At 36.8% G+C, this 27,287-nt stretch overlaps 1 protein-coding gene across 2 annotated transcripts; it reads left to right on the forward strand.

The window, feature by feature from the left end:
* On the forward strand, positions 1–26,039 carry RB195_011745 (uncharacterized protein; the record flags this gene model as incomplete). 2 transcript variants are annotated; one of them, XM_064193293.1, is made up of 23 exons in its annotated part: positions 1–23; positions 248–384; positions 2,459–2,578; positions 5,442–5,640; positions 8,076–8,178; positions 8,497–8,606; positions 10,614–10,725; positions 11,130–11,251; positions 15,165–15,358; positions 15,766–15,869; positions 16,503–16,588; positions 17,562–17,680; positions 19,398–19,579; positions 21,041–21,185; positions 21,252–21,388; positions 21,694–21,808; positions 21,874–22,009; positions 22,117–22,233; positions 23,803–23,965; positions 24,038–24,154; positions 25,105–25,257; positions 25,419–25,587; positions 25,654–26,039. In XM_064193293.1, the coding sequence occupies 23 exons, from the start codon at positions 1–3 to the stop codon at positions 26,037–26,039; spliced, it is 3,249 nt and encodes a 1,082-aa protein (XP_064050876.1). The 2 variants fall into 2 exon arrangements, with proteins under 2 accessions (XP_064050876.1, XP_064050877.1); XM_064193294.1 differs by lacking the exons at positions 1–23; positions 248–384; positions 2,459–2,578; positions 5,442–5,640 and adding an exon at positions 7,929–7,981.
* Between the last annotated feature and the right edge of the window lie 1,248 nt (positions 26,040–27,287).

Consider the following 27,287-nt stretch of genomic DNA (forward strand, 5'->3'; position numbering starts at 1 on the left):
ATGAAAGGCTTGGTTGGCACTAGGTAGGTTTTGAACCATCGACCGGCTGTGGGTACCATGGACCTCTAACCAACTGTGCCACAATCGTCCGTTTAGAAAATTAGGATCTCAAAAAAATTCTATCTCCTTGCGAACAACGATGAAAGGACAGACATCGTAGTTCCCTTCAGTTCCATCAAAAGTGTAGGATTTATCATTGTCATCTTTTTTCGTTTATCTTGTGCTTAATCCTTGATGAATTATTTAGATTAGGTCAAATTCATAAACTGAAACGACACGACCTCAAAGAAATGTGGAATTGCGGTGTCGAGGCGCCGCCCTTTTTCGCCTCAGTGAATCTTCACAACGTTTCCTCGTCACTTGCGTTCTCGGTCAGCAATCGCGGTGAGCAAACATTGCTATTCTATTACATTGTCGTTGAGCCACTCTGGTCAAGTTGACACTTATCTGATTTTTTTCTCCTGTTTTTCTTCCTTTTTCTTACCCGCATTACAGAAATTCAGTTTATTCATCTCACGTATCACGGGAGGAAGTTTTCCGTTGTTCCCTTCGTGCTGAAAGTTCATTCTCTACGGGATCCTTATTGTAAAAAGGTCGTAAAATTTAGCGCGTCGCTGGTATAGAGATCCGGATTTGACCTGTGATTGCCCGACCATAACCACGATTTTTGGCGATCTCCAGTGAAGCGTTATGTCGATCAGTGATGGTTATTTTCCGTGCACGTTATCCATACATGTCCGAGTTTTTTTTTTCGAGTACGATGTTCTCTTTTGTTTCACCTTTCACCTCTGTAAGGAAAAGTTATGCAAAATTTCAAAAAAAAAAAACTCTTTCACATTTCTTCAAACTCCTTCAAATTTCGAAAACTCTTTCCTTGAAATGTTCACGTCGCAAAAAGCCTATTCTCAAATATTTTTATTCATTTCTTCTTCATTTTTTAAAATTTTTTACTTCCTTATTAACAGATTTTGTGAAATGAAAATATAAATTTACATATATACCGATAAAAATACTATTGATTACATCACCTAGACCTTTTTTGAATTTCTTTAAGGCAATAAATATCATTTAGTTAAGAAATAATATGTACATATGTGACTAATTCCGGATCTCCAATGATTATCGGAGAGGTCTAAGAAAAACAAAGTCATGAAAATGTTTTTCTCAAACGAAAAACCCGTGAAATAAATGTTAATCTAAATAAATGAGAAATAAATGGTAATAATGTTAATGTTAGGAATTCCTGTCTTAAAGACTTATAAATTCCGGAAGTAAAAAAAAAGATACGTCGTTTCTTCAGTATCTGTGCGGTGTATGTACATTGTTTTGGGTCTTTTCTCTCCTAGATCTAAATTACGTTGTCGTAACAATTGTTATTACCTACCTTATACCCACATATATAAAATATATCTAAATACACCTACATATATTTACCATATGCCATGTAGCAAAATATATGTAAATATAAAATATAAAACTGTATATGCAGGAATTTATGTGCATCTTCGAATTCTACTGACTTCTTCTCATAAAACTACGAGTCATTTGTTCAAGATATTCACTTCAACTGTTAGTTTATTTAAAACTATCTACATATGCCTAGATCTATACATTCATGCATATCCTATCGTATACCTACATAAATTTTTGTAATCATTAATCACCTTAGTAAAATTGATCTTAAATAATTTATCTCTGCTTTGAAAACGAGTTGCTAAAGGTGCTTCAAGTCTCAAACCTTATGAATTTGAACGTCAGTTTCACTTCAGTTCAGAATTTATTTACAATTACAGTTTTATTTTTAATCAATAGATTTAATTTTGAACAACGGAGCATTTGACTTAATAAAATTAAATAGTAGTAGTAACAACTATTTAGATAATTTAACTATGAACGATTCCATTTTTGAACGCAAATGAAATTTCTGTATGGATTCCTTAAGAGATCAATAGCTGTGATTTCCCATGCTGGATGAAAATGCAAACATTTATAAAAATGGAACCAGAATTGAAAATGTAAATCTGGCAAATTTTTTCCGTTTTTCCGGAAGCTTGCCCCAAACTGTTTTTCAACGGAGATAAAGCAGATTATTTTAAAAACGACAGTTTGGCTTTAAAACACTTAAACTCATTTTATTATCAACATAATCGGATAAGAAGTTAGTAAAAACAGATTTTTTGAAGTTAAATTCGGATGGAAGATGCTCATTCATTCAGCAAAATCCGTTTTCTTCTTTTTTCAAATCTTTTGTGACTTCTTAGCCTTGACAATATCACAAACAACAACAATAACAAACAAGTCGAACAAAAATCTAAAATTGCAAAGTTTAAATTTATGCTTGGTTAGTTTTTTCATCTTTATTTACCTGGGTTGTTTACATTATCATCGTACAGCTTTTATAAGGAACTACTTTATCATTATACTTTATCGTACTCCTTTCTCACAATTTCTTTTTCAGTCTGTGGGAACATTAAAATTTTTGTTCAAACTTTGTTCACCATGAACCCAGCGTGTGAAGAACTTCTTGTTGTTGTGATCTTTACAAGAAGAGATGAAGAGAAAAGTGTAGATGACGACTGTTAGTGTGATTACGCTCAATTGCAACAAGTTGTCCAGAAATAGGCCTGTGCCTGATTGTGTGATTCTGTTTCCCCAACGATGCTACTGACTACATGATAGACTGCGAGGAACTTCGTCGTCCGCTAAGCTTCACAATTCAAGTGATTCAATTCAAACAGGTTCCAGAAGCTGTCTAATTCGCGCAATCGTAGGCGTGTAACTATAAACTAACTAACTGTGGCCCTCTTCTCCTCGTCCGTAATAAGGTGCGTCGTTGGGGAGACGGGATCGCGCGAAAATTTTCCACATACGGTTTTTTTCGGTTTACAAAGGGGAAGGGAAAGGTGATTGAGCTCATGCTAGTGAACTTACCTGTCGCTACATAATCGTTCAAAGATTTCAACTTCTATTTCGTGCTTCTACGCTGACTCTGATGATTTGGAATTTTAAATTAAATTAAATTTAAGGGGAATTTTGCTTATCTGGAAAGAATAATGGAGTCTCCCCCGAGGTTGCGTTTTTAGTGGTCGTACGCCATGGATATGCTAAATGTTCTCTTCAAAATATGCTTCTTCCGTAAAAGTTGCTGACGATACACCCGAAGACGGTTTTTCTCGACTTTTTTTGGACTGTAATTTTATGATTTTTTGCCTTTGAGCTTCTTAGCTTCTGGAATTCGCATATTATTTTTTCAGCCGTTAGACTATCCTTCCTATTTTCCTTTATTTTGTTTTTATTTATACGAGCTTATCAATCAAAGGAGAACGTAGCTTTTACTTTTAATGAATTGCTTTAATTAATTTTTAATTTTAATTAATTTAATGATTAAATGTGAGGTCACTTAGCAGAAATGCAAAATCCATGTTCAAAACGCACCGAACCACTTCGTTTCTTATTTCGGTTTTGGTTTCTTAGTCTGTGTTTAAACTCTCAGAAGATACGTCTCCTCGTTTTTTTTCATCTCTGGACATTTTTCTCCTTTGAGGAGGACCAGCTCTGTGCATCTTCACGCATCACAATATCTTCGCGATCGTTCGTGACCGACCTGTCACCGTTGTCGTTTCCACTCGTCGTTCGTCGCCAGGGCGGTTCCGCCCATTTGTTGAGCAGCACAATCCGTTGACAGCAGATGACAGCAACTCAGCATCTGCTTTTGTTCACTACGAAATAAACAGCGGATTTCATGACTCGAGCTTATTGACAGTATTTACCTAACTGACCGTTCACATTCACTCTCATTGATGGAGTTTAGTGAGGTCCCGAACCGTTGACAGTAAAGAATTTTCCCGGAAAATACCTTTTTTTCCTCGTACGTTACACGAATATTTTTTGTATTTTTGTATTTCTCCCTTTCCCTATTTCCCTCTTCCCTTCTTCCTTCCCCTCCCTTGAAATATTTTGTTCAATTTTTCTTCCTCTGTTATCCGTCTAGTAACCTCTTCTAAGCTGGATCAATGTGTAGATCCAGTAAAAATATGAAATTCTTTCTATTTCATTTCTGCTGATATGTAGATGTTTCGTTTTTTTTCTGCCTATCCGGATTATTTCCAGGGTGATCCACATAAATTAAAGCTTAAAAATTTTCTCTTCTTCTCCAAGGAAATTGAATTTGATACAGAAAGTTATTTAAATATTGATTACTTAAACGTCGTTTCAAATTGTTTGTTATGTTTTTCCCATTTTTTTTCATTGAAAAATCTTTCTTCAATAATTATCACCTTTATGATACAATTAGATTTACTTGGTTTATTTAGTATCAGCTTCCTCTTCCCACTGAAGAGCCTCAGAGGAAAGTGACCGTGGGTCGTTTGGCCAGAAGCGAGAAGATCCCCCGTTCCAGTCTTGTCCCTCTTTGAGCTTTTTTTTTACTTTGTTTTAAAGAGAACTGCAGTAATAAAGCCAATGTGGGCATTTCTTTCGTGGAAAAATTATAGTTACTTCATAATAATCGCTTTTTTCCATCATTTTGTCTTCAAGCGTTTGTAAACTCCAATAAGAAATAACTTACTACAATTGAACTCCTATTCTATGGATTTCAAAAAAAAAATTGGCTAATACCGTCATCATTTAGTTAGAGTTTAGTAGCAGTGTAACATAAATTTTGTAGTTTTTCAGATTTATTCCCTCTTTGAGGCCCGAGAGATTTGCCCACAAGATCCAAAATACGGAAGGAAACTGGATCTTTGCATTAGTCTCTGCTTTTCATTCGTATCACTATCATAATTTATAACATATATGATGCATTGAAAAAGAGAAACCAGAAACCAGAGGGGAACTAGGAAAAAATCTTAGCATGTTTTTTTTTTGAAATTTCCCTTGCATTTTTCGTTGTCTAATTTTTAAAAGTTGAGCATTAAAACTCTTAACAAACAATTAAGGGAATGAGAAGGAATTTAGACTGCTCCAAAAAAAAAGTTTGTTTTTTTCTAAGAATTTCTCAAATTTTTCTCTGTTTCTTCCTTCCTTCTTCAAGTGATTTCGGACAGTTCTTGTGTTCAGGTAGGTTCTGATGGGTACGGCCTTACTTAGGTAAAGGATTCTGTAGTGTGAACTATGATGGGGGTTAAGCAAGATTTTCTCTAAGGAACGGTGGACAAATACACAACCTTCCTACTTTAAAAGGAAACGCAAAAGAAATTTGACGATTTTGGGATCTGTTCACGAATAATTAGATGTAGAGCTTTAATTAGCGACTATGATTGTATGATCACGCTCATTTCCACTTAATGATTCCGAAAAATGGACTGCGAAACTACTGTGTGATTCTTTCTTCCCAACGATGCAACTTATTACAGGTAATTAAAAAGGGAGCGTTCCGCAAAGTGTCCACGATGTGAACAGGTTGTGGCAGTTTTTTTTGCCTCTTATACGAGTTATTTTAGTTGGACTGCGAATGTTGGATGAGAACAGAGTTGGCCGCACTCTGCTGCGTAAAAAGCTGCATCGTAATAGAGATAGCATCACCGGAGGTGGTCTCACAGCCTTTTTTCTGGTGAAACTTCTGAGTAATCCCGTGTCCCCAACGATGCAACTTATTACAGATAATATAGAACGAGCGAAATCCGCAACGTGTCCGCGATAGTACGTTCATAGTCGTTAACTATATACTTGCCTCTGTGTATTCGTGGAGTGATCCAAACAATCAAACAATCATCTATAAATCGTCAATTTCGTTAAATACTACCTTTCACTTTTCGCAATGTATTTGTTATCAACTTCTGAACTTTTGCCGTGTGTACCTCATTCAGTGTTCCTGATGGTAGGTTTACGCGCAAAAATTCTCTTTGTTCCAGCTTTCTCCCTGTTTTTGTTATTTGAGGGGAACTACAACTGCTTTATCGTGTAGAGCACTAGGTGCCGCGAAATTTCCTTAGCATATTAATTGTGAATCCTGATCCACAAGTATTTAGTATTATAAGTTATTATAAGTAACTATTATAATTATTATAAGTTATGAACTTTACTATAAGTTTTCAATCTAGATTCCTAAGTGAGATTCTTAAGAAATCAAAAAAATATGCCACCCTACGCGGTCAAACATCTGTTATTTACTTTGGAAAATAGCTCAGGAATTAACTTGTGCCTCAAAGTTTTTGCAAGAAATGTTTTCATGGTTCCTTTGGTCGGATGAAAATTTTCTTGAAAGGGAAATTCTGGGTTCTGAACAACAGAGAGAAATTTTATGGAATGATACAAAATCGAACTTCCGTTTTTCTTCAAATATTGAATGTTTTTGGGGAGAATTTCTCCATCAAGAACATAATTCTCTCCTAAATAGGATCCTTAAGCGCTTCTCGTCCGATTTCTGATGAAACTGTTCGCTGAAGTTCTCCGGAGCTTTCCCTCACTTTTCTTGGAATTTATCTATGTAAATGTTTATGTTCCATTCCTGATGGCGCGTTTTTTTTTCGTTCACCTTTACATCCGTATCGATCGCCAATACATGTCTTTTAAAACGAATTCCTGAGATCCTTGGATTTCCTTTCCTTTGGATCAGAAAGAATCCTTCGATCCGATTGAAAATTCGTGATTTAGCTATATTGCTCAATTTATTGTACTCTCAATAGAAATAATTGAAAAAATTAGCACTTGAACGCTGTTCAAACACTTCGTACACGAGATAGCAGCTCCTCAAAAAATTGTAAAAAAAAATCCATGAGAATTATTTATTTCAAGAATCATTACCACTATTATACTATTATAAACACATGGAATAATTTAATAAAAGTAATAATAATAAAAATAAAGGATAAAGTCACTGGCGTATCAATCCACTTGGGATGCGCCAACGCGTTTTACTGGAATTCATAATCGTTGAGGTTTTGGAACGCGTGTTAGCCTATACAATGACTTGCGGGGGCCAGCCGATGATCAAATCGTTTTTTATCCTCCAAGACAAGTCTGGTACCATTTATCGACCCCGGAGGGAAGTTGGTTTGACTTAATGCGCCCACCCCCGTAATAATAATAAAATAAAAATAATGATAAACTTAACTATACATTCCAACTATAATTAACTTTATTCTGTTTTTTTTTGGATTTATGAATGGAATTTTTAGGCTTACCGGACTACTTGATCTTAAACGTTTACTTATTTTTACTTACCACCAACAATACTGCAGGCTTATCACATGTACAAATTTCATCTCTCAGTGGTTTTCCTTAAAATTTCCCAAGCGAGGAAGGGGATTGACGAGAAAGTGAGCAACGAGAGATCCGAGACGTATTTCGTCCAGCGGCGCGGACTTAACAGCGCACATACCTCCACTTTTCTAGTTGATTTATTCTTTGGGTCATTTCTTCGATATTCCTCCTATATTCCTATCAAAATCTGGGAATAATTGTGGATTTTTTCTACCAAGTTTGCCAATGGTCAATGGCCGTACGTCTCTGGTTATTTCTTGAATGCTTGCTATAAAATTTTGCTCCTGTCTCAAAAATTATTAATGGTACCTTCACGAGGATTTTTACTGTTTACTGTCTGGGAATTCTATCTTTCCTTTTTTCCTTTTCCTAATTTCTGAAACTCTTCTGCTCTGTTCAACCAATCAGCAACCCTCTTTTTACTGCTCTCCACATTTTTTTTCACGTAATGCCGTCATTTCAAAAAAAAAAAATTTCTCGTCTTTCTAGTTTCCTTTGCGGGATCTCGTTACCGTAAGAGTGGAAATTTCAATTTATTGTTAATTTCGCCCCCTCCGGTCAGCGTTTATGTTCCAGTCACATTTTCGTTCCCTACGTTTTCTATTTCGAACCTTATTTGTTTTTAAATAATTGATATTTTCTCGGAATTTTCATTTAGACAGGCGAAAAAAAAACGAATCCGTGTCTGATCCGAAAGGTGATCGTAGCTCCTTGATGTCAATGAAATGCGTATAGACTGTCTGGAAAAGCGGTTAGCTAGAGCGTTCGGTTATTACAGGTGACTCAACTCCTACTTTTGTCGAATTTTTGTCTTTAAAAATCAATTTTTTGAATTATGCTAATGAAAAAATCCATAAAAGTTTGTGTTTCAGTGGTCTAGTCGTTCTCTGTCCCCTACCGTTCATTGTCATTCCGGTTTTGATAACCATTGGCCTGTCGACTGGGTTAGTATGGCATGGTCAAGCGTTTATGAAGGTTAGTTATTTACAGATGCTATAGTAAACAGTTTTCTCTTCTGTTTACTTTTTTTCTGACTATCCTTAGCTTTTTTTCTTTTTTTCTGATCTTAATTGTAAATTCGCAAAAGCAATTGTACAATTATAATGTCTTCTGGCATTTCAATAATAATTTTGTTGTCTTTTTGCGAGATTTTACTCGAATAACTCGACTTTAATGAACAATTTGGGTTCGAGTTGTTCGAGCGCTCAAACTATTCATTCCAAATGTAATTCGAATGAGGCATTCGATTTTTTTGGTGAGAATAATCATGGTGAAAGGGTTTTTTTTTTTCAGGATGAGCTCGAGCTCTACACTCCTACTGATGCTCAGGCCCGCATCGAATTACGTGATCTTGATGCACTGTTTCACATAAACGATTCGGATCCGTTCTATGCTACGCGGAGGTTCGGGAATTTAATCAATAGAGTTTTATTTACTTCTTACTTCATTTAGTTACTATTATTTTTATTTACTTAATGCCTTCCAAGCAAACGAACAGTGAATGATAAGTGAATGATAGAAACTCTCGAATTTCGGTTCTTGAACAAAGTAATATTGCAAGTATAGTTAAGCAAAAAAAGAAGGAAAAAAAACAAATCAAAAAATAAAGCAGGACGTTCCCGCCAAATGCCACTATTGAGGGGGGGGGGATTCTTGCAATGGATCCATAACAATTCCCCTTGAAAAAATCAAGACTTACAATAAATTTCTTAGAAAAAAATTAACATTGACGATGAAAGAATTTTAAAAAAGCAGATAAAAAAATTAACATTGACGATGGATAGAATTTAAAAAAAACAGATCAGTGACAAAAAACTAAAAAAATGCCGTCGATAATACACTGTAAAAGTCCTTTTGAAGCGCAGCTAGAGATTTTTTATCGGTTTATCTCGGATTTATTATAAAATAAGAGGAAGAAATAATAAAATGGCCCACTTTGCCCTTTTGCTTGCTGTTTAATTTGTCTCTTTTTTCCTCAACGTTGATTCTGTTCCCAATGAGCAATCGAATCCATTCCTAAATTCCTTAGCTTTTGAATTCTGATTTTTTGATGAGCTCGACCAGAGTATCCATCCACTTAAGTGACTCTTGAGAATCGCGTGCAAAATGTCGGAACGTGCCAGCTATGTTGACTTTGAGTACGTTTGAGAACACAATAACTAACGCAGTAAACAGTAAAAGTATCGAATTTCCCTATTTCTCTCAATTAGTGTGATGTGTGTAAATATAGGAGGAGGAAGAGAAGAAAATGAAGAAAAGAGAAAAGAAAAGAAGGAAGAGAAGAGATTTTTCTATAACTTTCGAGATTTTTCTCCCGTAAATTGGAGTTTTTCTTAGATTTATCACAAGTAAGGGAGGAAAGCAGAAATGACCTACTTTGCCCTTTTAGTGTTCACCACCATTTTTCTTTTAAAAATTTATTTTTACGAAAAGAATAGCCTGTGTGGAATACAGGGAATAGCCCAATACGTTGAATGGATGAGAGATTAGACGAGTAACAGCACTTCGAATGAGTCGAATGTCAACGAATCATTCGAAATGTCGACCGTGAATCACAACGTTTGAATAGAAGAAAAGCAAACGAAGGAAAAACTACCGGAAATGCATCTTCAAAACACAAATTCAACATTCTGTCCTGATTCTGATAATAATCCTCCGAACCTTTCGAATCTTCAAAAACATTAGAAATTTTCTTTTTAAAAGTAAATGAGGAAAAAAAGATACATGTTTATGGAAAAGTCACTTAGTTCTAACATCGCAAGACTTGGTGGCATTTGGTAGCTTCGTGGTGCACGGCCGTTCCTCGTTCTTAGAGCGATTTATCCAGCTGCCGTAGTATTTGAAGTGAAAAAAAACACACATCCCTTCGATTTTCCAGGTTACAACGAAAACGACGACACTAAAACCTTAGCCGGAATAAAGATCGATAACAATCTTGGTTCTTTTTATTAATTGACAACTATTAACAGCTAACGTTTCGGCGTTTTCCGATTCGTTACAGCTCAAGTAAATCAATAAAGAGTTGCAGTTCAAGCCAGTTAATAAAAAAAACTACAGCTCAAGCAAATCAATGAAAACCTACAGTTCGAACAGATCAGTACAAAGCTACGTATTCAACATGGGAAGATTCAAGGACACAGTCGAACATGGCGAATCCTAGTTGGGCTCAAAAAAAGAGCTCTTTTCAAGAAAATCATTTAAAAAATCTTTTTTTTCAAAGCTGATCAGGCTGGAATTGAACTGAAATGATTCAATGACTTTCTCAAAGAAAACACTTCACTGGAATCGAATATGCATAGTACTGGGCGAAATTCCAGTCAATATGGGTTGTTTCACCTCATTTGAACCACAGGTGGAGAGTGCAATGAAAACTCGTCCAATGACGTACAAACGGGACGTGATGCATTCAGGTACGACATCAAACGAGCAGGTTACATTATCGTCACTCATAGGGAAGAGGATGAGGACATACTGAATCCGCTTGTGATGCAAGCAGCTATGCAGCTGTGGAGTATTGTTCAGGTCTGTGCTGCTTTTTTTTAGAAAGTCTTTTTCCAGATTTTATCCTTGACTTTTTTGACATTTATTTTTTGAGAAGAACATTTTGATTGTCGTATTTTCTATTATTTTTATTTATAAAGTTTCCTCACCAATTTTTTAGTAAATTTTTCTTCCAAAATATTTTGACATTTTTGACATTTTTTCTTGGACATTTGTTTTCGACAAGAACATTTTGATCATCGTGATTTCTATTATTTTTTCATTTATAAAGCTTCTTCCCCAATTTTTTTGGTCACTTTTTGTTCCAAAATATTTTTATCAATATGATTTTTATTTTTTATTTATTACAAATAATTTTCTAAGTACAAAAATGTATCCTATTTCTCCTATTCAGTTTCCGGTCCTTATTTCTCAGTAAATTTCAGTCATTGACAGTAGAAGATCGGAACGACCGCCGGATTAACTATCCAGGGATATGTGTGAAATTTCCAATTCCACCCGAATTCAGTAAAACGCTGCATTCACTCTTCAGTCCAAATATGACCACGTGAGTTTTTTTTTTCTACAGGGAATTATTTCTAATCACATTTTTTTTAGCTGCTGTTCAAAAATATTCTTTTCTTCTTAGAAACGATACCACTTTGCGAGTGGGTTCTGCTTGAAGTGGAAGTATTTTCCCATGGGTCACCAAACTTATGCTTCCATCTTTTCTTTGGATTTCTCGAGCTGTTCATCACTTTTCTGGCTTTCCCGTTTTTTCCCAAACTATTCTCAGAGGACATTTAAGACACTTCAATAACAAAAACCTGAGCACATTCTGAAGTGTTGGACGTTGAGTGCTTTTTTTTTGCTTAGTACACAGTTTTTTCTCGACACGTTCCGGTCAGGACCAGCACTTTTTTTGATTTTTTTTTGGCGATGTTCGCTTGTTACACGACGACGACCACCACCACCACCACCACCGCTAACGTACTCACACCGCACTCTTGACGGATCGTCGCGCGTCTCGTACGGGCGTACGCACGACGATTCGCTGTGTGTGTTTGTTCAGCAACTGCTAATCCTGCCGGTAATCCCGTTGTTGCGACTGCGACCAACTGTGACTCTCTGGCGCGTATTTCAACAAACAATCACCAACGTCGGTCAGCAATGTTGTACACTACACGGAACTAAGGATTTTTAGTATAATGTTACAAAGCCGTCAGACTTTGATCTGACACGGTCGTGACTAGGAATTTTTGGAGAGGAGAAGGAAGAGTTGTGTGGATTTCTGGGAGAAATATTTTCTTTTGTTGTACTTTAACTGTAACCATTGCACCTTGAAGGAAAAGTAAGTTCTGCATGGTTTTACTTGCAAAGGGAGCTCGAAAACTAAAAACTGCACGAAAACTGAAAATTGAAGGAAAATGAAGAAAAGAAGGAAATCGAAATTCTTTCCGTCGATTCCTTCTGGAAAAAGTGTTGGTCAGCACCCGCCTACCCGGGATGACGTCGAGAAATCCTGAAGGGTTAGCGGTTATGCCGCTCTGATCAAAATCTGGATCAGGAAAAAAATATTTTCTTTCGTTGTACTTTAACTATAACCTTTGTACGTTGAAAAAAATAAGTTCAGCTTAATTGATTTTCTTGAGCTGTAGCCAAGATTGGTATTGATCGTCTTTATTAAACAACAGCTAACGTTTCGGCGTTATCGCCTTTGTCAGAGCCTGGAAAATTCAAAGCCATTAGTAATTTATCCCCTCAAACGCCTCATCACCCTACAGAAAGCATCCAAACGGTAGGCAAACTTCAATTAAAAACTACGTTTCAACATGCCGAGATTTAAAGACAGTTGAACATGGGCATTGTCCTTGAAAAGTTCGGATGACTCGTTTCGTGTGTGTGTGAGTGTGTGTCGATTTCGATTTTGATTTCATTTGTATTTGCACGTGGAACGTCGTCGTCGGTTGACGCTTCGCGCATATTCAAAGACAAACGTATGGCGAAAAGCTCTTGACAGCTCGAACGACGAGCTCTCAAGGTGGCGGCTCAAAGAGCTCACCTCCTCTTCATTTGTGGACTAATTTAGACTGAGATCATTCGATAGTGAAAGAACTCGGGATCAGCTACTTCACTCACCTTGCGATGCGACCGAGGTATGACCTGTCACGACCGCGACTGCGCGGTCGATAGTTCGAAACCGTCATGGGGCCAACTAAGTTTTTTTTATTGCTACGCGGCTAATAAATTGGTACCACACGTGTGTGGCAGAATAAAAGCCTTGACAGGTAACAGCACTCGCTCCAAATCATTGCAAAGGCTTCACAGACCTCAAACGGCTCTGAATTGAAGTCGAACTCGTTTGGAGCGCCCGGTTGAGGATCGATTAAGGTCCTAGAGGGATCACCTCTCACTTTAGTATGGACTTGGCGCAGGAGAAAAATCTGAGCAGAAATTTCTTAATATCATACTATAGTGCCTTCTCCTCGCAACCATTCTGATCCAGAACCTACGGAAATGCAGAGGAAAATACTAGAATATGTGGAGGTGTTGAATTTCCTGAGTAGGGCAAGGTTCAGCGTTTTACTGAAACAAATCCTACTCCACAAGTGGATCGATCAATTATTTTTTGCTAAGCCCCTTGATAATTAATTTCTGTTCATGATGAGATTACAAAACGTGATTCTCGAAAGATTTTAGATCATTGATCCGAGCAGAAAAACATCGAATGAAATCATCTGAACGCATAAGCACATGTGTAACTCCGTAAAATACATAAAATAGAATAAAATAAGTTACCTGGATCGTGTGTACATCGGTTGTGCTTAGAACTGTTCGAGTGGGCGCTAGTTGAACCTCCATTTGTCCCGATTTAAGATATACATAGCAAAAATAAAGAAAAAATAAAACAAAAACACGTGACGTCATGCCACCTATAGAGTAAATAATGTTTCTGATGGTACTGGACAAGAAACCAATGGGAATAAGCACGATTTGACCTCTCATGATCGATAACCAATCGATAACCGGTAATTTCTGCCACTTTAGGAATTTTATTGAAGCGGCGTGTCCTTGTTAGTAATTGTGGTGATTCTATGACCTTTTTCCAACACATCGGCATAAATAATCAATATGTGGATACTAATCAATACCGTTTCCATTCTTTTAGCGGCACGTCCACATAAACATTTGAGGATGTCGCTGTCAAAAAAAAATCTCTTCTTCTCTTTTTTTCCTCTTCCGGAAATTCTTCTCATTCTGCATGGGAAACCTCTTAAAAATTTCACGCGCTTCTCATGAAATGCATTAATTTGCTTCATGTTATATTTTTCAAGCTTATTTTATTAAATTTTTTATGCATAATTTTTTTTTGCTTTCCAACTTTCCTATCCGTTAGATTTGCTGCGGTATTAAACGGACTGAAATTAATTAATTAATTAATTAATTAATTAATTTTAATATAAAAGAAAAAACCTGAACCTATGCTCATTAATGCTAATTTGTAGAGTATAACACAGTGCTAATACATTTGGCAAGGATTTCTCCAGAAATTTCCAGTGCAACCAATCAATCTGTTAGAATCTGCTAGATGACTTCCAACTACTTTGTTAACTTCACTCTAGCTTTTTTTAGAAGAAAAATCCTTTAAAAATATCAAATTGTACGAATGTACTAAAAAGCTGAGCTGAGATGATAATCCAGAATAAGATCTAAAAAAATTTCAATCCGACGTATAGGTACTTATGTTGATACAGATGACCGCAGCGCACGTCGGCTGTATCAACTCTATTACAATCCTTTCCGGATTTTCTGACTTTTTTCAACTTTTCAACTTATTTTCTTCTCGTTAGCCTCCTAACAATCACGCAGAATGTTATGGTAATCGGTTTGCGTTGCGTTACGTTGCGGTTGCTCGTGACAACATAAGTACCATACCTTGTATGTATTTGTGAAAATATTTAAAAATGTGTATAATGATTTATGAATTTGTCGAGATAGGAGAGGACTATTTTTCTGCTGTTCCGGTTCAATGCGGAAATAGATTGCAACGCTTGCAATCCAATGTATTCCCAGCAAACATTGTCCACTTTTCGAAGCTTCCAAAAAAAAAGAACGTTGATTGCTCATATTTCCACGAAAAGCGCTTCGACACCGGTGAGAACTGTCGTCGCCGAAATCTGATTCGCCGTTCATCGCATGTCCGGTTGCATGTTCTTAGGGGGGAACGGCGCCGGAGCGTTGACCGTATTTACACTATTTTTCCCGCCAGCTATTGCTCTTTAAAGAAATTCGATCCGTTCAAGTGTTCAACGGAGAATTCAATCGCGTCCATGCGGAACGATTGCAGATTTTGATGGGACTTTCACAAAAAAAAGCTTTTTCTTCTTCTTAAGGTTAAAGGAATGGATTTTGATGGGATTCTCGAAGAAAAAAAACTTTTTTTTTCCTGCTTAGGGTAAAAGAAATACACACGATTTCAGACCGGATCAAATTTGCGTATCGAATCCGTTGGTGGAAATGTTCAAACTGTTCCTGATCTCGGATCGATCGTTTCTAAATCGATCCGTTGATGAGATCACTTTGGGACAACTTACGGATGCGTTTCAATTCGATTCTGGTGGTATGACGAATCTGCTTGGCGGAGTAACGCTCGATGATCAGAAGAGAGTGGCTGGTAAGAGGGACGGGCAGCACGTTCCCAGGATGTTTCTTAATTATTATTTTGTTATTTGTATATATTATATTTATTGTTATTTTTTCTTTGTTTTGTAATTATTATTTTTTATTTTTTTGACGTACATAGTCTGTGAAAAATAAAAAGTAATGCAAGGGAGTGTTTAGAAAAAGGAATGTGAATGACGTATGTAATAAATAAATAAAATAAGTAATGTATATAAAATAAAAGATACGAAATAACAGCTTTCTTCTTATGTTTTCTTATACTTTTTAGTAATCTTGTTCGTTTTGAGAAAAAAAATGTTGTTATTCCTCTCTGAAACCAACCTAACATTTGTTTTTCATTCCAAGTTTACTCCCACGTAATTCCACACACACAACATTACCGTAACATTCTTCGTTTAGGTGCCAAAGCCATGATGTTACCGTATGCATTACGTCATTCTTCTCAAAGTGAAGATTGGCTGGCGGAACAATGGGAACTTCGACTTGCCGATTTCCTTCTAGACGTAAGTGTTCGTCCCCGTTCTTTGGCACAGTTCCAAAACACTCTTCTGGATTTTCTTCTTTTTCATGCACCTATTAACTCTATGAAAGACCCAGGCGAGAACTGGTGCTCGTCTATTTTCCCAACTTTTTTTCTCTTCAAAAAAAACTATGCAATTTGTATTTTTCTTTGCGTTTCGTAGGAAGCATCCAGATGTTCAAATGTTTGATTGAGACACTGTACGAAAATCTTCTCAATTTTTCTCTAAGAAAAAGAGGCTTCTTTCTTGCAGTTCATTTCTCATCTCCCGCAATTGTACTTTTCGTAATTTTTCCCATTTTTTAATCGTATTTTTTTTTAACGAAAGCGCAAGCTTAGTTAGGGCAAGAATAGGAAGGAAAGTGTAACGTCTTCGGTTTTTTTTCGGTATATTAGCACTTTTCTAAAAACTTTTTTTTTGTTAAATTTTGAATGGTTGGAATTTGTCATAATTTCGAATAGTTAACACAAGTCGAATGCGTAGGGGACCCAAAGGGATTAAACGCCTTGCGCCTTACACTCTAATATTTAACCATTCATATTCCTAAAATTGCATTTTTTTTTCGCACTTACCTGCCTACGGAAATTATTTGACGTTTATCCGGAAGTATTTCAGTACGACTCACCGGTGATTCGTGCCAGCTGGTGGACATACGAGACGTTAGCTGCTGAAAGTGCAAGAGACCGTAATCAGCTTATCAGGTGAGAAGAGTTCGAAAAGTGGGCGAAAATCATGGAAAAAGTGGAAAATATTTGGTGGGGCTATGGTTTTGAATTTCCTTGTTCTTTACTTTAGTAAACCTTTACGTGAAAACCAACCAAAATGTGATTTGGTTACATAAAAAGCCACACAGCGCATGAGTTACCCTGCAAAATCCTGGAACATTCTGGAGTCAATCCAAGAGTTAAGCATGGGATCAACTATATTTTAATGGACTAAACTCTTTCAATTAACCACAAAAAAATAGGATTCCAAATGATATTTTGTCAGATTTTTCGAGGAGGAAAACAGTGACTTCTCTTCCAGGATTTACTATTTACTGTACACAGTAATTTTTTTCTGTTGCTGCTAAAAATAGCAGTGTTCTGACAAAACAATTAACTATTTTTTTTCTGATGTTAAACAGATGTAGAAAAGACATCTGTGGAAGGTTCTACACATTCGTTTCATTTTTCAAAAAAAAAAATTTCCTATATTAAGCGTTCATAAATTTCCGCAATCATTCACTTTTTCAGAAATTTTCATTTTCTCATTTCTTGTCTGTATTTTCTCGAAAGATTTTGACTAGAAATATCAAATTCTAATTATTTGTGGTCGTTTTTTTTTCAAGAAATACAGCCAATAGAAAATCGATTAAATAATAATAATACCCAATAAAAATTTCCTATAAAATTAAAAAATCCACTAATAAACTTCTTTCACCGATTCAGTATGCTCGGTCCATGCTTCGTCGCTGTATCGTTGTTCACCATTGCGATGTGTTGCGTGTGTTCATGGCGACGATCACGTCCGTGGTAATTGTTTTCGGGAATCCATCGAAATTCCTAGTTTTTTTTTCCAAAATCTTGATACTTTTATATTATTATTATTCTTAATATTCCTGTATTATTATTTTATATCACTATATTTTATTATTATATGATTATATTATTTATATTAATATTTATTCCGTAGGTTGGCAATTGGTGGTGTGATTTCCGCCGCACTTGCGATCTCCTCGGCCGTCGGTTTACTGCTCCTTCTAGGATTCGGAATGACCAGCGTCGCTTATTCGATGCCTTTTATCGTGTTTTGTGAGTTTCGTTTAGAAATATTGATCTGTTTTACTTTTTTTTGGAAAAAAGAAGAAGAAAAACTCTTTAGAAATACCGTTGAGGAAGTGAGAAAAAGGCGTTCGGTGAATTTTTTTTGAGACAGAATTTTTTTTTTTTTGAAGGAAGGAAGAAATCTTCAGGGAAGTCATTAGTGGAGGAGAAAAAAAAAACTTCTTCTCAACATTTTTGGCCTCTTTCTATTGAAATCCATTGTTATTCGAAAACACATGGTCTTGGAGAGAAACAGAACAGCAGAAACAAAAGTTAGAAAAGTTGTTATTCAAGTATGCTGCTATCAAAATCTGTATTTTTTTTTATTTAGAAAGGATTTGTTGTATTTTTTTGTAGTTTCCATATCATTCCGGAAAAGTTTAACAGTGACATAATTTTTGATCAAAATACACGGTTAAACAGTCAAACTTTATTTTTACGAAGAATAAAAAACCGGAAGGCAGCTGTTCTTTCATTGGTTACCATAAATGTTAAAAGCACGCGTGGGAATTTTTCTGCAAACAAAAAGGTTCCAGATTTTTGAAGATTAATCCGTGAAGAGGATGAGCATCACTACGCCCATGTTGTCTGAGTTTTTCACTGAAATTATCACTGTCACACCTCGCTGTGCCGTCGATTTCTGTATTTCTCCTCTACCAACTACTATTTTATCCGTTGCTAGTAGCCCTATCAGGAATGGATTCCTTGCTTGGATCACGATCACGTGGTGAAGGATCAAAATCATCCAGTCACGGATTTGGTCGAGGAAATTCTAGGCGAAATTTGCGTTGTGCGCGATGTAACTTTAACTGTAACTGACAATCTATCAAATAAGCTGTACCTATGGGACCTCGTGTTCCTGCTCAAAGTAGGAAGTCCATTTCTGGTTCGGCTCTAGCGCTGTATGGTTACTAAACTTCGAAGTGTGTAGAAGGTCTCAGTCTTCTGGTCACACCACATAAAACACGCTTACAAACGTGCGGTTTGACTACCGTATCCTGTGAACGAGCTACTCTCTGATCTCGATCTCACTCTTTTTGAGCATCAGATCACGATAGTTGAAATCGGAGATGACCGTTGTTTGTGCTCCTCGTTTGGCGTGACCACAACGAGTTCATCTCCGAGATCACCCTAGGTGGGTGCATTCGTGGAGAAAATATTTCCCGGGCGTAGTGGTGGTGGAACGAAACCTGCTCGGACCACTAATTTCGCGACCAGCCTGCTGTTGGACCGGTCAAACGAGCACTTGAGAAGGTGTTAGGCGGCTCGCGGCTGCGCTAACCTTGTTCTTCTTTTGCGTGGGTGGTTGCAACGTATGTAAACAAATTCGTATAGTTATGCGATCACTATGTGGCGAGAAGGTGATCTGTACGGTAAACAGGATGAAAGAAGATCGTAGTTGCGGTCGTAGATGCTCGTCAAATAAACAACTTTTGCCACAACGGGGCCAGTTCAAGGCAGTCTCCACCTTTATGGCAAACATTGGGGACTTCTTGGAGGTTCTGATGATTTATTCCAGAAATCCACCAAAATCCTTCATTTTTTCCAAATATGAATCATACATGAACAAAAAAGAGCATAAAGTCCAGAACAGTGGGAAACAAGGACAAGGCGATCTATACGTGGAACTACTGTGACTTAGTTCTGAATAAAATTCAGATCCAGATAATTTCTAAATTCTGGAATTTTTTCCTATTTTTTTTAGCTGTTGGCGTCGATAACGTGTTTATACTGCTGTCGGCATGGCGATCATCGCCATCACAAGCGTCATTGGAGAAACGAATGGAGGAGACGTTCGCTGATGCTGGAGTCTCAATTACGGTCACGTCGTTAACCGATTTTATTTCCTTCGCCGTCGGATGTGCCACTCCGTTTCCGAGTGTCCAGGTAACGATTCTGAACCGCTTTCTTAACTTTTCCCGTTATTTCCAATGAGGAGTATAGTCGCCAAGAAACTGAGGAAATCCAACTAGAAATTTGTTGAGTTACGAGAGTATGACAGAACTTTCATAACAATTCCAATTCGAAATAATTGGGGAATGTATAGGCGGAATCAAAAATTATCTACATTGTTGAAATCAAAATTTTCAAAAAAAAATATGAAAATAGTAGGTCTAATAAAGAAATAATATATGTATAGCGGAAATATAAAATGAATGAATGAATGAATGAATGAATAGTGGATGAAAATATAATAAAGTATAACGAAAATAAATATTATAATGACTATACATTTACAAACAGTGTAGAACTTTCCTGCTCGCGGACCTGGGTAAAGATTCACAAGAGAATTAATTCGGGAACAGGGAACAAGGGAACCTCGTCTCCGTACCCAGAGCCTTCATTTTTCACGAGGTGTTCCCTAGACCCCTATTTTTTTAGCCTACCTGAGCATTTAATAGACGTCCTTGAAATCTTGAATGGAATAAAATTAGTACTTCCTTTATTTTTATACGTCTCTATGCATCTATTGTTCAAATTTCACCAGAAATTTAGCTTTGAACGTCATTTACTTAACGTAGAGGGATTTTTGGGAATAGCCAGTCAAACTTCTCTATTTATACGGTATTATCTACAGCACCGTCATACACAATTGCTTATTTCCTTTCCTTTAATACGAAAATATGCACTATGATACAAAAAAACTGACCACCACCACTTTTCCCTCTGTCGTTCGTCCTTGAATTCCACTTTTTTCTCTTTTTTTCCACACAAATACTGCACAAACGTAAAGAAAAACAGGAGATCAACATTTCCTTCCATTTCTGCACTTTTTGAAACGGTGAAGTCGATGAATTTTTTGCCTTCGAATTAATAAATAAATATAGTTGGAGTATATAAAGAAAATGATAAAAATCATCTAAATCAAAACTAGACTTAATTCAAGACGAACGGAGCAATAAGTTGCTAAGAAGAAACAAATAAAAAAAATAATAATAAACAAATTAAAATAACTGCGAAATCCCTCAAAATCTGCCCAGCGGCACTATTAAGAAGCACTAGTAAGAAGATATGAAAAGAGATAAAATAGACTAATAGAATTATATTCTCACCAGTAGGATCATTTTATTCCCGAGACCGTTACCTTCTTAAGAAGATCCATGTTCCTTACAAAAAGAAAAAATTGAAAGGAAACTTTCCGAATGTAAGCAAGGAAATTCTTCGAATCGAATCTGCCTCTGGAAATTCTTGGAAATTGGAAAGGAAATTCTTCGAATCGAAGTTACCAATCACTTCAGAATATTAATATCCACATTTCATACTACAAATGGAATAGGTTCACTTTCCATGAATTGACAAAAAAAAATCAATAATCCAATTCGACAGTGATTTTTCCGTTTTTTCAAGATGTTCTGTGCGTATGCTGTCACTGCTGTGGTGTTCACCTACATCTATCAGTTGACGTTCTTCGCTGGGATCATGGTCTACACGAATAGGAGAGAAATGGACAACAGAAATTGTTTAACATTTCGAAAAATTAAAAAAGAGACAGGTAATTTTTCCCCAAAAAAAATGTTTGAAATCAATCTAAAGAAGTTCAAACAAAAAAAATATTTAGATTGGACGAAAGTAGGTGAAGATCGAAGTTTCGAGAAGAATCACGTATTGTCGCAGTTCTTCCGCACCACCTATTCGGATATGTTGTTGAATCCTTTCGTCAGAGCACTGATAATTATAACTTTTCTAGGATACTTGGTAAGAAAAGTTTTTTCTTAAGAAAATCCCACTTTGATTTTCATGTTATATCAGAAACACGAACTGTTGTTCACTTATTTGTTTCGTAATATTTATTGTTTATAATTTAACGATTCATTTATTCTATATTTAGTCATTCATTATTTAATTTATTTACACCTATTTTACTTAATAGTGTTCAATTCATAATACTTTGATGACAACGCAAAAATCAATAAAATACCAATCAATGAAGCAATGTCGATAGAATAAACCATACCCGAAAAAAATGACGTCATTCCCAGTGAAACTGTTCATTTGTCTAGGCCATAGCCACCTGGGGATGCACAGAAGTGAAACTCGGACTCGAACCGAACGACCTACTCCCGGATAACTCGTACGGGAAACGAACGCTACAACTTGCGGAGAAGTACTTTTCAGGTGAATACGGTATTACAACGTGCTGCTATACGCATTTCTACTTTTTCCACTTCACCAAGTTTCAGATTACGGTAGCAGTCTACATGTGTGGATGTATAATCTCTCAAAAGTCGACTACGGTACACGACGAATGTGGATGGTGTTGAACAAAGAAATTGAACTCTATGAGCATACGGAGTTCAGTGGCGAAGCTGATTCTTGGTAAGGTCGTGCAATTGCAGGAATTCGAAGCTACAGTACGCCGAAGTTCTTCCGCGTTTTCGGGATTTTTTTCTACCGTTCACCTAGTTAGCTGTCATTTTTTGCAGGCTTCGGACTTTTCTCGCTTTCATCAAGCAATCCGGACTCCTTCTTACTCAGGACAATTTCGTGTACATTCTTCGGAATGTCTTCTTGGCTCAGCCGCAGTTTGGCAAATATCGGCGGTATGTGTGATATTTCATGAATCATTTCACGAATTTGGTGTTAGTCTGGGGTTCCCAGGGATGGGACCTTTTAATTACCATGTAGGTCCCATAGTCGTACGTACTTCATCAGCAGACAGACTTGGTGGGGAACCTAACCAGTACAGAGCAATTAAAGCGAAAATGAATAATATATAAAAATAGACTAGAAATATTACACAAGAATAGCCTAGAAAATAAGATGTTAGAGTAATTATTTTACGAATTTGGTGTTAGCCTGGGGTTCCCTCTTTTCTTTTCCTTTTTCTTTTTCTTTCTTTTTCTTTTTTTCTGGGTTTTAATAATTGAATAGCAACACAACTAAAAGCCAAAATTGCTGCAAAGCGCCCAACTTTTAGATCTTAAAACATTTATGCTTGGATAATAAGAGTAGAATATTCAGGATAAAGGCATATACGAGTAAGGACCAGAACAAAACACACTTCTTATGAGTGTTATAAAAAACGTACAGAAAGATTTTTTAATCATATATTTTAAGAGACCCTAAAAATAGAAACAGAAATTGGTTTAAAACAGAAAAAAAAAGTATTTTACCGAAATAATTGAATAATTTTTCCCCGAATATTACTTCAATAAGGTGGCGACTATCATTTTGTGCACTTCACCCGCTATGCGTAGCTTTGTTTAAACGTAAGAAACGCCAAAAAAAGTAGGAGTGTAGTTTTTTCTGCTGTATGGGAGAAAAGCTTCTGCCTTTTTGAAAAAAACGAGAGGTTACCTTAAGGAGGAAACAAAGCTACGCATGCATAATTTAAAAATCGAAGCAACCTCTACTTTTCTCGTGAAAAAAGCAGAAGCTTTCAGGAATAAAACTGATCGCTTCTTCACTATTGAATAATTTTCCTAGAACTAAGCACACAATCCTAATATTTCGTTAAAAGTAGAAGTAGAGAATTAGGGTGTTGTAAATTAGGAAACTTCTTCCTACTCATGTCTAAGTCTCTAACGAAAATAGCGTAAATTAGCTAAAGTTGTAGGTTATAATGTACGAGTAGAATTAAAAAAGTTTATTCATACTTTACGGGGTTTCAAGTAAAATTTTCGACAAAGTGTATCTGTTCAGAAGACCATTTTTTTACTTATTTTTTTTATTTTTCTACAATCTACACGGCACGGAATCTACACGGCTCTAGTTTTTTTTTTTTATCGGAGCGTAAACTGTAATTATTTTGCTCTTATTCGACTACAACCTAGTCAAATCATAATCAATTTTTCCAGGATTTTTAGGCTAAATTTTCACAAATCTACAGTAATCACTTCACCTAAAGTCATTCGACAGAGTATTCAGTGTTTTTTCTTAAAACGCTTTTCTTTTTTTATTCTTCTAGAATCTATACGGCTCTAGTTTGATTTTATCGGAGCGTAAATTGTAATTATTTTGCTCTTATTCGACTACAACCTAGTCAAATCACTATCAATTTTTCCTGGATTTTTGAGGCTAAATTTTCACAAATCTACAGTCATCATGTATCTTCTAATTCTTATATCTATATTTTCCGAGTACATCCGAAGGGTTTCTTTTGTTTTCAGCGACGTTGTCTTTGACGAACGCAGCGCCTCATTGTATGCCTCACGAGTCCCAGTCCAACTCAGACATGTTGGATCAGCGAACCAAAGCAGAGCAATGCATCTGTTCAGAAGACTAGCTGAGACCAGTGAAATCCCCACCGGAGTCTATGCGGACTTTTTCCAGGTGCGCACTGGAACTACCGTATTCTACCTATAGTTACCGTATCCGAGCGCATTCTCATTCGAAATGTTTCAGTTTGCTGAGCAATATAACGCCGTTCTACCCGGAACATTGTCTTCTATTGCCTATGCAGGAGGAGCAGTGGTGATCGTTTCTCTGTTGTTGATCCCTGAACCAGTGGCCAGTCTATGGGTGAGCGAGAGATTTAAATACAGTTTCACTACAAAAATATCGCCTTAAGGTTATTCTAAAATACATAGATTAGACCTGAATCTTGCACAAGGAAAGTGGAAGTACTGTATCGTTCACTTTACCTAAATTTATTCTGCGCCTAACAAATCTCTCTAGGCTGAGCAGCATAAAATAATTATATCTGTGGAAAAATTTAAAATTCGAGCGCGTTTTTCCTGTCTCGGCTGGATATTTTTTTTCTAGTTTTTTTTCTATTTTTTCCATATTTTTACCAAAAACGATCAGATTAGTGAAAACGTTGGCCGCACTTGAGAAATGTGCAGTGTCGAACTTGTTCGACTTGAAAAGTCTTCGGGAAAATATGAGAGAAAAATAAAAAAAAGACTAACGAATGTATAGGAAATCCGAAGTTTAGTAGAAAGTGTAGGTTCTCTTTACGGTACGCAAAATTCTAGCAGATCTTGTATCGATTGCGGAACTCATGGTGCGTACATAGATGAACAGAGACTGTAGAACTGTCCCGGAAGTGTTCATCTTTTACTACGGCTTTAGGTTCCCGCCTATGGATACCCCTTTAGAATATCTTCATTCCTATCGATAACGTCGGAAGCGTATGAATTAATTTTGAAGTTCTTGCGGGAATTGGGGATCGACTGCTAAAACTACAAATTTCGAAGATAATTTTCGCAGTAATAATGATCCACGAAATCAATCAATATCATGGAGAGCATGGGGAAGTACTGTTGATCCTTCGCCGTACTATCGTAGATGTCTGCAAGGTCGAACACCATTCATCCTGACATTTTTAGGACCAACATTTGCGAAACAACAATAATTTATGGAAAATCATGCAAAATTGCGATCCCACCAAACATCATTGTTCTTAATGTTTGACGTCGGACGAAATCCACTTTTTTTCATCCAAAAACTCTTCAACTACACAATTTTAGGTGTCCTTTTCGATCATTTCAATCAACGTTGGAATCCTTGGTTTTATGACGTTCTGGAATGTTCGCTTGGATTTTATCAGTATGGTCACAATCGTGATGTCAATCGGGTTCTGTGTGGATTTCGCTGCTCATCTAGCCTATAATTTCGCTAAGGTAAGAACACTTCATAACTGGAACGTGTCTTAACTTCAAAACTGCCCTACTTTTTTTGAAATTAAATTAGCTTATATGACTTTGGGGCCCTCCTCTCCTTTGCGACTTGTTGCTCCACAATAAATTGGGAATTCATGAATTCATAAATTTGCTACTTTCAGGGTAAGAACCTCCCAGCGTCGGATCGTATGCGCAACGCACTCTACGCTGTAGGTGCTCCGATCCTACAAAGTGCCACATCCACTATTCTCGGCGTGTCGTTCCTAGCCTCAGCCGAATCCTACGTTTTCAGGAGCTTCCTGAAAACAATCTTTCTGGTAATTTTGTTGGGTAAGTGGAAATGTGCGTAATTTTTCGAAACTAAACGGAAAATGATCTATAATCCCCGTTCTTCAGGCGTTCTTCATGGTCTTGTCATCCTACCCGTACTTTTAACGATGTTCCATTGTTCCGGTAGCATCGGCGACGACGACGACGAGAGCAAAACGACCAAAACCGATACGAAGACCGCTTCATCGTCCGCGGCGTCCTCGAACGCGTCGCCACCGATAAAATACCTCTCGAACCCGGATCTAATCAAATTCCCACCATCTGACTATCCGCTCGCCTATCTGGAATACGGAAAAGACCTCGGCCGTCCGCCTGACTATCACGAAGCAGCGCCACCGTATCCGATGCGCGCACGTCTTAAGAAGTATCCGAGGATTCGTGAAGCGCATACGGCCGCTGCCGATCGTGAAGCCGAGTATTGCTACCATAATCCTACGATGCAACCACGGTGACGTTACCGTAGTAGTAAATTTATCCGTTCCTCCTCGTGCCAAAAGTATTCACCGTCTTTAAATTCGTGTCTTTCTCATACACCGGTATTTTAGGTTTATTTTTCTTTTTGTTTTCGTTTTCTTAGGTCATAATGATGCGATTTTTCCATTTAGAAGCTCTTTCCGAATTTTGAGCGTGTTCATCGGATCTTTCTTTGAGTTATGTTTCTTTGAGTTTCTTTGAGTTATGCTCGTGCCATGATAACTTATTGACCTTTTGATCTTTGCTATATATTTTGCACAATGGTTCTGGTTTTTTCTGCACATCATGGTGACTTGTTTTTGTTTTGCTCAAAATAATAATCATTGCAATAAATTTTTCTCCTTTATCCTCATTTTTTCTCATCGAAGGTTTGGAGTGAGCAGCAATGTTGCTCCGATTGACGAAAGCTTAGTCGAGTAATTCCAAGAAGGAGTTCCTCTAATATGAACTTCATTGTTGTTCCTATAAATATCCAAAAATTGGAGAAAGAATGTGAATTTCCATGAAATCTTGGTCCTATAATTTTCGAAGTTTTTGTCGTGTGCGTGAGGAGCTCCGAATTTTCAGTCTCTCCTCTGTACTATGATATTTACACTGTTGTATTATTTGCTGTGCGCAGAAGCAACAAAACATTGTTATCCTGAAAATAGAAAATATGAAACAGATGGTCAAGTCAGTGTTTTTATCCTCCCAGACAAATCCTGCACCAAAATATATCTGTGCAACCTTGAAGGACGAAAGGCTTGGTTGTTACTAGAGCGGTTCCGACCTATCAACCATCGCAGTCACAACCAGGGTCAAGCGTGTGTTGAGGATTTTTCAACAGGGGGGGGGAGGGGTGGGGTGTCGTAAGAGAGGGTCGAAAAATTGGGAAAAAAATTAGAGTAGTTGTCAGAAAATCAGACAAAAATGAAAGGAGCAAAGAGAAAAAGAAGACGGGATTGTCGATTTTAAATAAACACGTATTAAGGCGTACAAAATTTAATGTAATTTAGGTATACAACATTGAGCAGAAAAACAAAATTGAAAACAGCCTTTTTTTCAGACGTAGTGCTGTTGAAGGAGGATCAGCAGTGAATGGCATGTTTTCACCGCATATCAGAAGATAATCACAACTGAAACATACTCCGAGTTTTTTCAGATCCCGATATCTGCGACTAAAAAGTGGAGGAGTTGTCTCAAGGAAGAAAAAACGTTAATTATGCATATTCAGTACTTGAGTTCGA

This window comes from Necator americanus, chromosome III, assembly GCF_031761385.1.
Source record: "Necator americanus strain Aroian chromosome III, whole genome shotgun sequence".
Taxonomy (NCBI): domain Eukaryota; kingdom Metazoa; phylum Nematoda; class Chromadorea; order Rhabditida; family Ancylostomatidae; genus Necator; species Necator americanus.